The sequence below is a fragment of the Arvicola amphibius genome, chromosome 3 (genome assembly GCF_903992535.2).
Source record: "Arvicola amphibius chromosome 3, mArvAmp1.2, whole genome shotgun sequence".
Taxonomy (NCBI): Eukaryota; Metazoa; Chordata; class Mammalia; order Rodentia; family Cricetidae; genus Arvicola; species Arvicola amphibius.
Window position 1 is genome coordinate 41,614,887 of NC_052049.1, and position 17,945 is coordinate 41,632,831.

General features: G+C 38.2%; 1 protein-coding gene across 5 annotated transcripts in view; it reads left to right on the forward strand.

Annotated features, from left to right (window-relative positions):
* Positions 1 to 17,945, forward strand: part of Ipo11 (importin 11) — a 172,376-nt gene that overhangs the window by 134,315 nt on the left and 20,116 nt on the right. For all 5 annotated transcript variants that reach the window (XM_038323961.1, XM_038323963.1, XM_038323962.1 and 2 more), the window contains 2 exons: positions 1,630 to 1,725; positions 12,782 to 12,866. In XM_038323961.1, the coding sequence (XP_038179889.1) occupies positions 1,630 to 1,725; positions 12,782 to 12,866 (181 nt within the window). The remainder of the gene's footprint in view (positions 1 to 1,629; positions 1,726 to 12,781; positions 12,867 to 17,945) is intronic.

Consider the following 17,945-nt stretch of genomic DNA (forward strand, 5'->3'; position numbering starts at 1 on the left):
CATCTTTTTAAAAATTGTATTACCCCCCCCCCCTCTGTGTGTGTGTGTGTGTGTGTGTGTGTGTGTGTACCACATGCAAGAGTCATTTTTCTGTTTGTACAGCACGGGTGTTGAGGGCAAACTCAGGTCTTCAGTCATGTTGCTAAGGTCTTCGGTCATGTTGCTAAGTGCCTTTAACTGTGGACCCGTCTCACTAGCTCCATATCCACTGTCTTAATTATTTCTTTTAATGATAGAGATAATGACTTGAGGATGGCGCAAAAATTTTATGTGACTGTGCAGTAACAACAAACGAATAAAAACCTAGATGAATACTATACAAATAAAATCCTTTGTAAGATCATTGAGTTAAAGAAAATAAGCTTTGTTTTAAGGTAGTGAGTTGTGGGGCTAGATTGGAGTGGTTGCTCAGTAATTAAGGGACTAGCAGCCCTTCCAGAGGACCTGGGTTCAATTTTCAGCAACCATTTGATGGGTCACAATTGTCTGTAACCTCAGTTCCAGGGGATCCAACACCTTTTCCCAGCCTCCACAGGCACTAGGTTCACAAGTGATATACAGACATACATGCAAGAAAAGCATATCTACATATAAAAATAAATCTCTGTTTTTTTAAAAAAGTGAATTAATGGACTTTAAATTATGAGTGTTTAGGTTCTTTTTGGCTGGCTTTTCCTAGGGGAGCTAGATGTTTTCCTGTGCTTTCTCCTGACCCTGCAGAGAACTACTATATAGAAAGGATTGTTTCCATTTAGGGGACAAAAATATTTACAGTCTAAATTCTGGAAAGTATCTAAACAGTGAGTGTAAACTTCAATGCTGTTGTAGTTCATGCTGTGGGGATTCTGGGATAAGATTGATGAGTCTTTGGATATATGGATGCCAGGGACTGAGGTGAAGCCTTAACCCAAACATCCCAGACTCTTTGGGTATATGGGTGCCAGGGGCTGGGTGAAGCCTTAACCCAAACAGACACTGCATGTTTTTTTCTTTTCCCTTGAGAATGTCTTCAGAAAGACATTTTTGTCAGCACTTTTGTGCCCTTAGTTATAAAATTAACACAAGACTATTAGAAAAGAAAGTAAAATCGGTGTGTGTGTGTGTGTGTGTGTGTGTGTGTGTGAGAGAGAGAGAGAGAGAGAGAGAGAGAGAGAGAGAGAGAGAGAGAGAGAGAGAGAGAGAGAGAGAGGAATGTACATAAAATAAATTGTATCTCTCTTTCACTCTCAGCTTTATTCCTATGAGACAAGCTTTTAACCCCAGGGCTTCTTCTATCTCAACCCTTAAAGCTCAGGCTACAAACACACGGCTGCACCTCCCTTTTACGTGGCTGTTGAGGACTCACATTCAGGTCCTCATGTTGACATGGCAAGCTCTCTTCACCACTGGCTCCTCTCCTCAGCCTTCATTTATCTTACCTGATGCTCTCACTCATCTAATATTTAAAGATGTTAATGTGGCAAAAGAAAAATTGCTGATATGTGCAGTTGGAAAAATATTACCTTAAAGACATTTTGAAAGCTTTTTTTGTTTCAGTACTAAACTTAATGTGTTCAAGAGTATTTGAAATTTTTTAAATATGCTATTAAAATTCCCTGATTAATCTGTTTTGTTTTTCTTTTATTCTAGTGTTATCCAAGATAAATTCTGTGCAATTATAAATATCTCTGTGGAGGCCCTTCATGATGTCATGACAGAAGACCCTGAAACAAGAACGTACAAAGAGTAGGTGGATCATCCTAACTAATCACTTAGATTTGGGGCTGATGAGTTTTAATTCATAATATCAAAAGTATAATTTTGTCTTTTATACAGTTTTTATTTAATTTTTTTTAGACAGAGTGTCATGTGTCCCAAATTGACCATGAATTTGTATGGTCAGAAGTGACACTGAACTTCTCTTTTTCCAGTCTTTCACTTCCCAAGTACTGTAATTGTGTCCCCTCCTCATACCTGCTTGATATGTTACTGGGGTTGGATGTGTTGGTGAGTATGCTGTGAACTGAGCTGTATCAACAGGATTACATAAAGTGTTTTATTCATTATTTTGCTTACAATATTTATTTGATTTTTAAAGTCCTGCTTTATTATATTGTGATATTCAAATTGAGCTCCTTCAATATAATAATCATCATTTTGTGACTTGGCAATAATTTGTTTTTTAAAATGAGCTCATAACAGTTAATGGCTGCTGGGAGTGAGGGAATTAGTTTTCTGTAGGTGTGTAGTCCCTGGGAAGTTATCTATGATTTAGTAGATGCTCACACATGTGCAAGCAACCCCACTGAAAAGACATGAAAAAAGGAAGGGTTCCAAGGGAATTGAAAGGGGGTGGAGAGGGGAATAGGGCATAAATGTGATCAACATAATTATATATATATGTATGTATAAAATTGCCAGAGAAGAAATTCAAAGTAATATAAATAAATAAATAAATTCCAAATATGGTTTAGCATAAATTTCTTTTTAAAGATTTTTTTTGAATAGGTTCCCTTTCAAGCTAATAATGAGGACAATGGAAATGAGTTGCTTGTATTTCTGTTGTTAAAACATCTTAAAATCATACCTTTGATTGTCTAGTTCCAAAAGGTAATAGTTAAAATTATGTTCTTCTGGTAAAAATTATGGTTTTGTTTTGACAAAAATTTTGTTTTGGCAAAATTATGTTAAGAATCCTGAAGGACAGAAGGCTTACCTAGCACTTGTCTTCAGTCCCAGCTGGTGGTTCTGAGTTCAAGATCAGCCTGGTTTATAGAGTCCAGGCCAGCCTAGTCTACTTAATGAGACCCTGTCTCAAAAACAAAAATAAACAAACAAACAATACTGATGGGGCTGGAAAGACAACTCCAAACGCTAAAGATCACTTCTTGCTTCTCTAAAGGGCCTAGGCGTCCACATAACTGTTCACAACTGACTTTAATCCAGTTCCAGGGGATCTAACAAACCCTTTGACATCTGTGGGCATCATGCATACATGTGGTGCATATATGTACCTGCAGGCAAACTCATACATATAAAATGAAAATAAATAAATCTTAGGAATACTGATAATCCCAAGGTCCTCCCAACTCCCCCCAGGTCCAGGAAGGTGAGCAACCAAACTGACAAGGTTCACACAGAGCCTGTCCATGCCGTAGAGTCCAAGCCCATCGCCATTGTCCTTGGCTTCTCAGTCCTCCTCCAACGTCAGCCACATTCAGAGAGTCCGGTTTGGTCACATGTTCCATCAGTCCCATTCCAACTGGACTTGGTGATCTCCCGTTAGTTCTGTCCCACCGTCTCAGTGGGTGAACGGACTTAACATAGTGAAGGGAACCCTGATGGCTCTTTGGCCTGGAGAGGGAGGGAGTGGGGGTATAGGTGGAAGGGGGAGGAGGAGGGGAGGAGATGGAAATTTTTAATAAAAAAATGAGGGAAAAAAAGAATACTGATAATCACCGGGCAGTGATGGCACATGCCTTTAATCCCAACACTTGGGAGCTAGAGGCAGATCTCTGTGAGTTCGAGACCAGTCTGGTCTATAAGAGCTGGTTTCAGGATAGGCTCCAAAGCTACAGAGAAATCCTGTCTCAAAAAAAACAAAACAAAACAAAAATTAACCAAACAAACAAGAATACTGATAGATACTCTTATTCATACATATATCAGCTTGAATTTTTAAAATCATTTATGTTGTTCTGCGGGTAACATTTATTATACCTTTTTCTTGCTTTTTTTTTTTTTTTTTTTTTGGTTTTTCGAGACAGGGTTTCTCTGCAGCTTTTTTAGAGCCTGTCCTGGAACTAGCTCTTGTAGACCAGGCTGGCCTCGAACTCACAGAGATCCGTCTGCCTCTGCCTCCCGAGTGCTGGGATTAAAGGCGTGCGCCACCACCGCCCGGCTTCTTGCTATTTTTTAATATTTATTTATTATGTATACAATATTCTATATATGTGTGTATGCCTACAGGCCAGAAGAGGACACCATACCCCATTACAGATGGTTGTGAGCCACCATGTGGTTGCTGGGAATTGAACTCAGGACCTTTGGAAGAGCAGGCAATGCTCTTAACCTCTGAGCCATCTCTCCAGCCCCCCTTTTTCTTGCTATTAATAAAGATAATTAGCTATAGTGTTTAGCAAGGTTTCATGAGATTGTTGGCTGCTTGACATATTACTACAGAGAACGTGATTTCTTTGCTCTTTACAAAGCCATTTATAGCCAATGAGAAAGATTGCCATTTGAGTCATGTTTTGTTGAAAACACTGTAAGGAGATAAATGTGGATCTTATTAAGCATAGAAATGTCTGATATATTATTTAACTTTTGAAGAATTACTATGAAATAGTAATATCCAGCTTTTTGTGACTACAAAACAGAAGTAACCACTCATGCATGAAGGGAATGTACCTTTAAAATTAGCAGGAATTGTTACAATAAGACTTTAATATAACAGGACCATATGTTTATATACAGTGTGTAACATAATTTGGAAGTGATGGTAAAGTACTCAGGATATGTTTAGATATTTCTTGTCCAGTTTATTTTATATGAATATATTTTAAATATATGAAAACAAGAAATAATATATAAGACAAGAAAGTGCTTTTCCATTTTATGTAAGTATTATGTGTGTGAGTGCGCGCGCACACACAAGGAATTTTCAGCATAAAATAAGAAACTTTTGGCTTAGAGAGAAATCGGCCTACTTAGGAAGCTCATGGAAAAGCAGACTGATGGCTGGTGAGATGGCTCAGGGGCTAAGCACTTGCTGTGCACACTTGACAACCTGAGCTGAGTCCTGGACAGCAGGAATGAAAGAGTAAACCTAGACAAGAGGGCTTGTATTCCTGCGAGCCGGAATCCATCATTCACTGCTGTTTCCCTTCCCAGAATTACTGGGCGGATGCTTTTTACCCTGGGGTGGCATTTGTCATAGAGGAATGTAATAGAGACACAAGTTACCCACTTGTGTGAGTTAGGCTTCTCAGTGTGGTCTGTGGTAAGTCTTCCTACTCTCTAATCTGTTCTCACAGGATACAAGACACAATTAGACTTCCAGAAAAGTTCAAATGAAAAGCATCAAATAGTCATTTTAGTGGCCTACTTACTTTCCAGCTATTTCTTTATGTTAATTGACCATTTCATTGACAGGAAGCTAATCTTCCTGGTTCCGTTGACATTTTAATTATAATGTCATTTGAGCGTGAATTAGAACAAAGGAAGAAAGTTGTTTTCTTCACGTGTGTAAGTAGTATACATATTAGAATCCTCTGCAGAAACAGTAAACAGAACTCTAAAAATATTTCTTTTAAGAAATTGACTCATCTGATCACAGAGCCTGATGCATCTCTGGTCTGTAGTGGGAAACTAGAGACTTAGGAGACCTGGTAGTTTCTAGTTCTTGTCCATCCAGGTTAAAGGCAGAAAAATTCACAAGTTTCAACTTAAAAGCAGATAGAGCATGAATTCTCTGACTCAACATTTTTCTGCATATTTACTGTGTTGGCAAAGACCCAACACATGTAGAGAGGACATTTGCTTTATCCAGCTCATGATTCAGAAACTGGTCCCATCTAAAAATAGCTTTTCTGCAAACCTAAATATCTACCAATACCTGGGCTCCTGGTGGCTGGGTGTGGTAGTTTGAATGTAATTGACTTCCTCTAAGCCCATAGAGTGGCACTATGAGATGAGCCTTTGTTGGAGTAGGTGTAGTTTTGTTGGAGGAAGTGTTACTGTGGGGGTAGGTTTTGAGGTTTCCTATGTTCATGCTATGCCCAGTGACATAGTTTACTTCCTGTTCCCTGTGGATCAAGATGTAGGACTCTCAGCTACTTGGCTAGCATCATATCTGCCTGCAGACCGCCGTGTCCCACCATTATGTTAATGGACTGAAGCTCTGAACTGAGCTGCCCTATCCATTGTTTTCATTCTTAAGAGTTGCTGTGGACATGGTGTCTCTTCACAGCTATTAAACTCTCACTAAGACACTGGGTTAGGTTGACAAGTAACTATCACATATAAAAAACTTTATTGATAGCTTTCCTCTTCCCACTTGTTTAGGCCAGGCATTGTGCTGTATAAGAAAGCAACAATCTCCCTTCAGGGGAAGCTGATCCAAGTGGAGCAGCACCAGGATCTAAAACAGGTCAGACAGAGTTCAAGAGACTGAGAGTAGCAGTTGTTTGGGTTTTTGTGTTTATTGGGGGATTAAACCTTGACCAAAATAGGCAAGTGATTTATTACTCTACATCTCCAGCCAGAGAAACTTCTGAGGGTCTGTAGTGGATTGGAGCCAACTAGTTAAGTAACCAGCATAAACAGTTTTGGAATTATTTTTTTTTAATCAACAGAGGTCATTGATAATTTTTAAGTATGGAAGTGACATACAGTAGTTTGAATGAAAATGTCCCAGCGTGTTAGTTAGCTTTCTATTGCTGTGAAGTGGACCATGGCAATTCTTATCAAGGAAACATTTAATTGTGGTAACTCGCTTACAGTTCAGAGGTTCAGTTTATCATGGCAGGGAGCATGGCTGCATACAGGCACACATGCTATTGGAGCTGAGAGTGTTTATATCTTGACTCACAGGAAACGGGAAGTCAACTGACTGTCACACTGAATGAAGCCTGAGAAAAGAGACCTCAAAGCCAGCTCCCACAGTGACGCACTTCCTTGGCAAGACCATACTTCCCTTACATACAGTGACCAGTGCCACTCCCTTTGTAGACCATTTTCTTTCAAACCACCACACCGACCTGGACTCATGTGTTTGATTGCTTGCACCCAGTTGGTGGAGCTGTTTGGGAAGGATTAGAAGGTGTGGTTTTGTTGGAGGAGGTTTGTGGTCAGGGATGGGCTTTGAGGCTTCCAAAGCTCATGGCAGGTGCAGTGCTTGTGGATCAGGATGTAAGATAAGGATGTAAGCAAGCTCTGCTCTGGCACCATGCCTGCCTGCTTGCTGCTGTGCTCCTTGCCCATAGTAGTCGTAGATTCTAACCCTTCACAGCTGCGAATCCCAAAGTAAGTGTTTTCTTTCCCAAGTTGCCTTGGTCATTGTGTTTTGTCTCAGCAATAGAAAAGTAGCTAAGACAGAAGTTGGTGGAGTGGGCTACTGTTGTAATAGGTCTGACCATGCTAGAGTTTTGGAGGAATGTGGAAGACTTTGGAAATTTGGACCAGGAAAACAGTTGAACACTGTGAGTGGCACTTAACAGACTGACACTAATAGAATCTTGGAAAGACAAAGTAATAAGAACAGTGTGGACTATGGTGGCTCAGCTCAAAAAGGTCTCAGAGGGGAACAGTATTAGACTAAGCTGCAGAGAATGTGGTTGCTTTTTGTCCTTGTAAGACTCTACCTGAGGCTAAGTTGAAAAGCTTTGGACTGTTGTGTTGGCAGAGGAGTTTTTCAGTGTACTCTGTCACTTGGTTATTGCTATTCACATGTATGCAGGCCTGAAATGAAGAAGAGCAAGCAGGGGAAAAAGAAAAAAAGTAAAGTGTAAGGAGAAAAAGAGCACCAGGAAATTTAATGTTTGAGCCTAGGCTTGTGTTGAGAGACAAAAGACGAAGCCTTTGGTCAAAATAGAATAGGATGGTGCCCTTAGGACAAAACCCCATTCAACAAAGCTTCCCACTTATAAAAAGAAGGACCTAAGGAGTTATCTGTTGCAAATGTAATTCAAGAAGGGGCCAGACTAGGGCCAAGGCAGTTTTCTTTATTAATTAACCAATGAAAGTAACATAGACAGATAACTCTCCTCCATCACCTGTGGTTCTGGCTTTAGAGTCTTGAAGGACAGAAAAATATCTTAAGACATGACATCATCAGGTTTATAATGAGACTCATAAGACCTATAGAAATTGTGAGCCAGAGGCAGAAAAACCACTTAGGTAGCTGTTACAGGCCATACTATGTTGGTGATCAATGCTGAACTGAATTTGAGATGAGCTTTGGAGGGAGGGTGGCAGGAGCAGCTAAGGAGGGCCAGCAGGTATTTATCATTGAATAGTATGCACATTATTTTTTTTAATTGCTGTTTCTAGTCTTTTTTTATCTTTGTGTCTTAATATGGCCTAATGACATTTGTTTAGGCCTTTTAAAATTTCAGTATATTTTGTTTAGGAAAACAGCAGTGAGTTCTTATGTGTTTTTCTAATGATTCTATATTCTTATTTGATCTGTTAAAAAGTTCATATTCTAAGGTAAATGAATACACAGTAGTTGGCTATAATTAATATAGCAGTGTTGCTTGAGATTGTTGCAGGAAATAAATCCCTTAGAGAAGTTTCACTTAAGAGTTGGGGAATCTGCATCTGTGCGTTGCTTATTTTTCCGTGAGAGTCTCTTCATCAATCCAGGACAGCACATCAGTGAGACTAGAGACATGTGTGTTGATGGTCTGTATAGCGTGCTTTCTTTTCCTTCCTTATGAATATTTCATTTACAAAAATACTGGAAAGAGAAATTGATAACCTCTTGACAGAGTTTGGGAAGTAAAAAGGAAGAAAGAATTTAGCTAGCTTTTCAGGAGGCAGTAAAGTTGATTAGAAAAGACTCATAAAATTTTTTTTATGTCTGTAGAGTATAAAACACAGCTATAAAGGAAGTAGTCTTATTTGAAACAAGTAAAATTTAGGCTTTTGTAATGAGTTTATTTCTTCATTTGATTCATTGTACTTACCAGAAGTCCTGTCAGGAGGGAAAAGACTGGGAAACTACATAACATCAACAGCAAAATAACGAGAAACAAAACCCACTCTCTGCTATCTTCTGTCTTTAGTCTTCCTCAGAGGTCTCTCTCCAGTGTTCCCCTACTCAGCCATGCCTTCTGCTTCATAAAATTCAAAGCCCAGGTGTGAACTGAAGCAAGTTGTTGGATGATATTCTGTGCTGACTCCTAATACCTCACATGGCTTGTTCTCCTTTTCCATGGATTGTCACCAAACCCTAGATAGGCTTTTCTAATTGTGGGCTGACTCAAAAATCTCTTCTTGGTGTGTCATGGCTTTGGCTTTGATCTGTGCTCCTTGTTGGCACATTCTCTGCATTGCTAATAATATACTATGTTTACTTAGTTCCTTATATTCAGACCAAAAGGGGATTTGAGATGGCGCGGGCGCGTAAGGAAATAGCAACACTTAAAGGGGTGGGGGCTGTGGCACATGGATGAAAGACTTAGCTGTGAACTAAATAAATGTCAGTGCAAAAAGAAGTCCTAAGAGCTGCATGCTGTTGTTTTTAAGTAGAGGGGAATAGGTTTACTAGGAGAAGGAAATTTTTTTTTAATGGTTTCATAAGGTAGTTATATAAGGGACTGTAATAGAACTTAAGCTTTAACAATAAGGTCTTGACTCTCTCTGGCAACAGTATGCTTGTAGGCAAGTGACTCCAGCATTAGCTAATGTGACCTTGCCAACAGCATCAAAGACCCAGGTTCTGTCCACTCTGTCCCTCAGCACATCAACTATTTTCTGCATGGGCACAGAGTAGCTCCAGGGGTTACACAACAGTGCTAGTAGCAGACACTCTCTTCTCCATGTCTTTTTTAAAGATTGAAGTAAATCTTTTCTAGAAACCATTTCAAAGATTTCATTTCTTCTATCTAATTGACCAGAATTCCACAAACATGCCCCCTCTGTGAGCCATCACTGTCTAGGGGAGTAGGATTGTCGTGACTTTTGTTGAGCACTGACTCTGGTCCTGAAACTGGCCATTTCAGAAATTTATGACGGCTGGAAGCAAAGGGGAGCTGCACAGATTCAGGCTCTGTAAGAAGGATGAAGGAAAGGGTGGTGCTCAGGAGTTGAGCTCTTACCTGGCATGCTTGCTCCTCTGAGTTTACTCTAGGGCAGCAACAGAATTACATGAAAATAGAAGGGTGGTTGTTTGGTTTTGGTGTGTGTGTGTGTGTGTGTGTGTGTGTGTGTGTGTGTGTATCAGGGAAATAGGAACTTCAGTTGAGAAATTGTTTACATCGGATTGCCTTCAGGCAAGTCTTCTGTGTGGCATTTTCTTAATTAATGTTTGATATAGAAGAGCCCAGACCACTAGGGGTAGTGCCATCTCTGGGCAGGTAGTCTAGAGTTATTGAGCAGGCAGAACAAGCTATGGGGAGAAAGCTAGTAAGTAGCGCCCCTCCAGGGCCTCTGCTTCAGCTCCTGTTCAGGTTCCCTCCTTGGACTGTTCCCCTGGGTTAAATTTGAAGCATCAAAATTTGCTACTCAGGGAAAAAAGTTGGTTTAGGCTAGGAGAAGTTTCAGGGACATTCAGTGAATTTTGTAAAGTCACCCTTTTCTCACTGGAACATTAACAGAGTGACTTAGGGTGGGGTTTGTAGATTTATTGAAGCATGTTATTGCAGGTACCTTTAACTAAACAGAAGAACTTGAAGGACTTGGTGTTTCTTTCCAGCATTTATTAGTGTGTTTGCTCCTTTGGAGTTTTTTATTGAGAAAAATTCTGATTTAGCACCCTAGTGCCTAGAAGTATTCAGTAATTTTGCTCAGGTGTGTAATGGGGGAGTAGCTGTATGTATTCACAAGTTAGTCATTGTTATTTTAAACAATATTGATAGTATTTTATTACTATAACTATTAGATTCAAGCCCTCTATATAGTGTATATATATATATGTGTGTGTGTGTGTGTGTGTGCACATACATACATACATACATATACATACATACACAGATGCGCGCACACATTTCTCATTGTGCTAAGTCCTTTAGCATCAAAGAAGCAAAGTTGAACATTTTTTACTATGTAAGTAACAGGCCTGGAGACATGGCACTTTGGTTTTGAGCACTTATGTTCTTCCAGAGGACCTGAGTTCCGTTCTAAGCACCCATCTGAGGCAGCTAACTGCTACCTGTAACTTTAGCTGCAGGTGAATCTGATACCCTCTTCTGACCCCCACAGACTCTGCACTCGTATGGCATATACTCACACATAAATCTAAAGATAAATCTTTTAAGAAGAGAAGGAGAAGCAGGAGAGAGAAGCAGAGGCAACAAGCGAACATTTTTTTGTGGTGCAGAACTTGAGACAGAGAAAAGTGCTTCCGCAGGGACCAGTATTTGTTGCAGTAGAACTGAAGTCTAGATGGCATGTGATAGCCAGTGGGAGGAAGCAGACCTTAGTTCTGAAACTAAAACTGGGGTCTAGACTTTCTTAAGACCTTTCACTCTGAGTTGATATAATGTGTTTTTTACCTTGCACATTAGCCAGCCACTGTGCAATGTGTGCTCTATTGTCTCAGCAGACAAAAGCATTGCAGCTTCAGAAAGACTAAGGCCACGGGTGAGTTGAAGGCCAAGGTGTTTCTTGTTTTCGGGACGTTTCAGCCCAAGGTTCCTGCTGTGGGAAAGGTTCCTGCTGTGGGACTGCATGAGTGTGCACTGACTAGGCCAGATGCAGTGTTCCCAGAAGGCGTTATTTTTAATTGTCCAGAAGAACACCCACCAAGTCATTGTGACAGTGAGTCTGATTAAGTTTCTGATATTAGCAGCTGGCCTAAATCCTAAATTAACTTTTGAATAGTTGACTTTGGAAATGTCCTTCCCCTCGATTTGGTGTGAAACACTGAGAGAAACCAAACTTTTTCTGTAGTTTATTGGTTAGAAACGTATGGCTCTGATAAATTTCGGAGTTCTCCTGTTCAGTATTAGGAAATTGTGGGGTTGTTCCATTGATGGTGATTCACTCCGCATTATTCATCTCTTGTCTCCTATAATGAGTGCTAGATGAACAGGAAGCTGTGTTTCTATCACCTCTGCTAATGGTGGAGAGCAGTGGTGCAGATAATCACAACAGAATGATTTCTAACTGCCCTGAAGCTGTTGGTGCCACCGGGGACAAGTTCTCATAGCACAGTAATTTCATTTGCAATATGAAGTGGATTGTTCCATAATCAGTAGTGTTTTGATGTTGCTTCTGTTGAAGTCACTGTGTGTATAGTCTGAAGATGTGCATGAGTTTGGGGCAGTAGTTTAAGTGCAAATCTTGGGGTATTGTTTTTTTATGTTTTAAAAATATAAATTATTAACTTTTTAGTGATTTTTGGTTCAAAAGCTTCCTACAAATAATCTTAAATTTTTATCATGTGGATCTATTTTGAGTGGTTCTTCCCCCCCGCCCATGTAGGTAGCTAGAGTTAATCTTAGGACACTGATCCTCCTGCCTTTTTCTCCCAAGTTTTTTTTTTTTTTTTTTTTTATAATTTTCTGTATTAAATGCCCAAGTTAAATGTTTCACATTCCCTTTGCTGTGGCCTATTTTAAAACGATGAATTTTTTTACACATATATAATTAAGAAAACTTTTTCTGTATATGTGTTTACAGGTGGGTGTGGAAGCTAAAGGTCACTGTTGGGTGTTGTTCCCAATTGCTCACTGCCTCAGTTTCTGAGACTTTGTTGCTCACTAAACCTAGAGCTTGCCAATTTAGCTACCCTTTCTAGCTAGCAAGCCCAGGGATCCTTCTTTCTCAACCTGTGTAATGCTGGGTTCACAGACGTGCTGCTGTGCCCAGCTCCTTTGCACGGACTCAGGGATCAGACTCGGGTCTTCATGCTTGTGCAGCAAACACTATTGTCTGAGCCAGCTCCCCAGCCTTTAAAACAAAACCAAACCAAACCAAACAAACAAAACCTTTTAAAAATATAAATCTTATTTATCTAATCTATTCCTCTTCATTTGCTTGAAAGAAGCATTCATGTTTTCAGTAATTTTGAACACTCGCTTCATTACATACAGACAATTTTACTTAAAGTCTGGTGATTGTTTTTTAATTGTAGTTGTATGTTGATGTGTCATCAAGAAGTGCCAAAAGTAACAGAGGATGAAGAACCACCCACAGAACAAGACAAGAGGAAAAAGATGGTGAGTTACAAGCCTAACTGCTCGTCCTTAGTGTGTCCGTCTGCCTGTATATCTGCCTAGTCATTCATCCCTTAATGGAGAATCTGAGTTGTCCAAGCTTTGCTCCTCAGACAGAGCATTCTGAGAGAGTTGATGCCTGTCTAAGAAGAGCAGAAGTTTTACTAATTAAAAAAAATGACATTCCAAAACCATATTTAAGTTTAAAAAAAAAGCAAAAATATTTTGAGGAAATTGGATTTTTTCCCCTATTATGCTGTTATCTCTACAATGACCCTTCTTTGATCTGCATCATAAGATATTGTAAAATGCTTTAATTAATTAATGCTGTCCATTAATTCTTGGTATCAGAATCTGATAAGAATAAAGAACAGGAAGCTAAGAAACTTCTGAAATATATTACCTTGAAATTTATTTATAATTTTTAATACTTGGACGATTAATGTAAATAGACAAAATAAGTGTTGGGAATATTTTCTGGTCTCCTGACTTCAGCACTTACTGTTTTCATTGTGCCTTCTTTCCTCTCTTGCAAAATAACAACAGCAATGTTTTCTAGCCAACATAAATACCCAAGTGAACATATAACATTTGGGGCTAAGACTGGCAGCCTGGAAGTTGCTATGGGTTTTCATCGTGATTTTTGCCTTGTTATTCTTTTCAGTCTTTCAGTTGCCTTGCCTTTATCTTCCAGGGCTCGATCCTGACCTTGTGATTAATACTGCATTGCTCTAATAGCCTTCATTTAAACCCAGCCCAAGTTTAGTCCCTTTCATTTTCCTTTTACACGTAGAAACCATCTCCTTAAAGAATTATTCTTGTTTTTCGGGGTGGGGATGGAGGTCTAATCTTTAAAGACTGAGCCATCTCTTCAGCCCAGGAATGATTCTTTTTTTAAAAAAAAAATTTTATGGTTTATTTAACTTTATTTTATGTGCATTGGTGTGAAGGTGTCAGATCCCCTAGAACTGGATCTTCAGACAGTTGTGAGCTGCCATGTGGGTGCTGGGAATTGAACCCGGGTCCTCGGGAAGAGCAGTCAGTGCTCTTAACCGCTGAGCCATCTCTCCAGCCCAGGAATGATTCTTAACACCAAAATTTGAACCTTTTTTGTGCAGTTATGTATAACCTTGAACAGATTACCTTGTCTTGTTTTGCCTCATCTGTGAGATCAGAAGGAAATTGGGTTAGTAGATTGCCAGGGCTTGTCAGCTAAAATCTTTTTTTTGATATAGTTTTAAAAACCATTAATGCCATTCTTTCTTTTCTGAATATATAGTGTTTATGAGTATATCTCCAGAAACATCTCTTCTTTAAATTGAGACTGTTGGTGCTACCTACAATGGACCATATATTCTCTTCACCTATTGCAGTGAGAAGGCTCTGACATGACTTCTTGGCCATTGCCAGTTCTTGCCTCTTATTCCCAACTTTATGAGTATTGCACATATCATTGCAACAGAAAAATGTGTTAGCATTTTCCTTACAACAATCTGAATTATAAATGAATAATAGGCCATTAATAATATTCTGTCATCAGCTTACATGTTACATTAATTTTTTTTTAGTCTGGTAGATATCTTTAGCAAGTTAAACTACCCAAATCTGTATTTCATTTTGAAATTAATATTTAGCCATATTATATATAGTAGTTTATTTTGTTCTAATTTTATTTTCAAATTTATTAATTTATTTTCTAATTTTATTATCTCAAAGATCAATGGAGGAACATAGTTTTATAAATAATATTTAGAATTCCTTTGCTCTTGTATGTGGTCTTGAAGTAAATTTATATTGTGTTCTGCTAACATTTTCAGTGCCTTACTCTGAGGCGTCTGGTAAAGATATTGGCTTTGAATAAAGGTGTGATTGCATCCTTAGCCATGAACAATACTATTGTGACTGTAGTGTTCATTTTCTCATAACCTTAAACCAAAAATTAGTTTTACTCATTTCTTTAAGGACAAAAGTATAAATTGTTTAACTTTATCCAGTAAATCATATTATTATACAGTAATATTTTTAACATCAGAAGTTTTGAGAACCAATTAGAGATGTCATAGTTATTTTGAAGGCAAAGGGGATGATAGTAGATGATTTTGAATTATGATTTTGTTTTTTAAAAAACCAGCCCATTTTCTTTTACATTTTAAAAGGAAATTTTTTTACTAGGAATTAAAATACTGTAACTTCTTAGGTTCAAAACAGAACTGAAAATACAATTGACTCATGTCACCGCCTCAGGGCCCTAAAGATCAGCATGTTTCCATGGTTGCTTTGTTTTGGACTTTCTTCAGAAAAGGACGAGATTAATATGTCAAATTTTCCATAGGTGATTTAGTATTTTTTTAACTTTTAAAACTTTTGTGGTGCTGAGGATGAAACAAAAGGCTCCAGACACATTAGGGCAGGACGCCCTCCACTGGATCTCACCCTCAGTCCTCTGCAGACTTTTGAGAAGTCGCCATATTTTGTCATAGATAGAATGAGAGTTTCTTTTAGGAAATTAATCTTTTAATGCAGTTTTCTTTGTTCTTTTCATTTTGAGGAAAACAATTCTTGGAGTATCAAGTGCAATTCGAGTATTTTATTAAAAAAATCTAAGCTTCATCTTTACATATTATAGTTTAATAGTAAAATGTAGGTTTCATGGCATTTTTTTAGTGAGAGTTATGTTAATATGTTAACATTTGAAGTTGCAATTTTCATATGTGAAATGATTTATTGTGTAGTTGTAAGTTAAAGTTTTGAAACTAGTTTTGATTGTATGTATGCTCTTTGGCATCCACTCTTAAATTATTATTTTTTTCTTCTTATTTTGAGACAGGGTCTCATTCTGCAACCCGGGCTTGTCTGTAGTTCACTGTGTAGACCAGGCTGGCTTTGAATTCACAGATCTATCTGCCGTTCCTTCTGGCAGAGCTGAGATCAAGAGCATGGACCCCCCCACACCTAGCCCATCTTACTGCTATTCTTTATTTTACATTTTAAGTTCTGTATGTGTACAGTGTATAAGATTTGCATCAACTGTAAAATGACCGACTCAGGGTACTTAGAATATGCATCACCTCACATTTTTGGTTATTGTGCAGAAAATACTTAAAATCTGAACCTTTCAAAATGTCCATATTCTTTTCCTAAGTTTTGTTTTTTCTTTTTAAGATAGGGTCTCAAGTAGTTCAAACAACTCTTGAATTCTCTGTGTATATCAAAGATGACTCCTAACCTTCCTGCCTCTACCTCCCAAGTGTCACAATTAGTGTCATGTGTCAACACTTTCAGCGCCTTCATAATTTTCAGATATATGCTTCATTACAGATCAGATATCTCTCATCCAAAACATTGGGCCAGAAAAAGGTTTCAGATTATTTTTTTAATTTTGTAGTATTTGTATTGACTTATAGAGCTTACCTAACCCAAAATGAACAAAAATATTAAATTTTGGAATATCCTGTGAGTGCTCAGAATTTTTAAATTTATGAATGCTTATCATATATTCACTACATTCCCCACATTAAACTTACTCCTCCTGTATGTCCAAACTTCATGTAGTTTGGCATCTTTTAGATATCCCTAAGAAAACATCATTAAAAGCATGCAGTTTATGCATATTGATGAGATAATTCTGAGGGTAAAAGTAAGATTTTGAGTATCTGCTCCTGTAAGTGACAGCCTAGTTTAATATATCCTTAATAGTTACATAATTTAACAATGGCAGTATAAGTAACTTTATACATTATTAAGCTGCACTGTTGGTGCGAGCAGTATAATGCAGAAGTGCCTATCAAGGCACCATTTATTTGACTTTAAAATAATGATAGTTGTTCGTTTTTACTTTTACTCTTTGGGCTCTTTGCTCTTGGGGGCTGCCACCCTGTCCCAAATAAATCACACAGAGAGTCTTATTATTACTTATAAAAGCCCAGCCTTAGTTTGTCTTGTTTCTAACCAACTTTTCTTATTTTATCCCAACTACCTTTGCCTCTGGGCTTTTTCCTTTTCTTCTGTATATCTTACTTTTACTCTTACTCCATGGCTGGCTGGGTGCTGAGTGGCCCCTGACATCCTCTTCTCCTCCTTATTCTCTTGCTTCTTGTTCTCTTCTCCCAGATTTTTCCTCCTGTTTATTTTCTCTGCCTGCCCTGACTGTTCTTTCTTCCGCCTCACTATTGGCCATTCAGCTCTATTTTTTGACCACCAGGCTATCTATGTATCTTTGTATCTTATCTATGTATCTATGTATCTATCTATCTATGTATCTATCTATGTATGTATCTATGTATCTATCTATCTATCCATCTATCCATCTATCATCTATCTATCTATCTATCTATCTATCTATCTATCTATCTATCTATCTATCTATCTATCTAATTTTTTAGGACAGGCTTTCTTTGTATCTTTGGGGCCTGTCTTGGAACTAGCTCTTGTAGACCAGGCTGGCCTTGAACTCACAGAAATCCACCTGCCTCTGTCTCCTTAGTGCTGGTATTAAAGGTGTGCGCCGCCACGCTGACCATCAGGTATTTTAGACAGGCAAAGTAACATAGCTTCACAGAGTTAAACAAATGTAGCATAAACAGAACAACACATCTTTACATCATTAAACAAATGTTCCATAGCATAAGCAAAAGCAATATACCTTAAAATAATGTTCTACATTTCCCCTTTTTGTCTAAATAAAATGAAAGGTTTTAATGTAAAACTGTATACAACAAAACCAGTTCTCAAATAAGAATTAATTTACAATATTTAGTATAGCATTTAGCATATTCAGAGAAAATACTACATTACTTGTCTTAGTGAATCCAAAGTTTTATATCTAAATTACTTTCTTTCATAATTAAAGAAAACTGCAAGTATAACTGTCTAGTCTTAACTTCGTCCAAGACCCCAGAAGGATATATACATATATAATATTACCTAAGTAAACAGTAAATGCATTGTAAGCATATTCCAAGACTCTAGAGAGACTTCTGATTGTCTGGACAGTCACTCAAAGTTTCTCTGTAACATTGGTGCATCCATCTTCAGCCTACAAGCCTCAAGTATCTGGCAGACTTTTCAGTGAAGCAGTAAAGT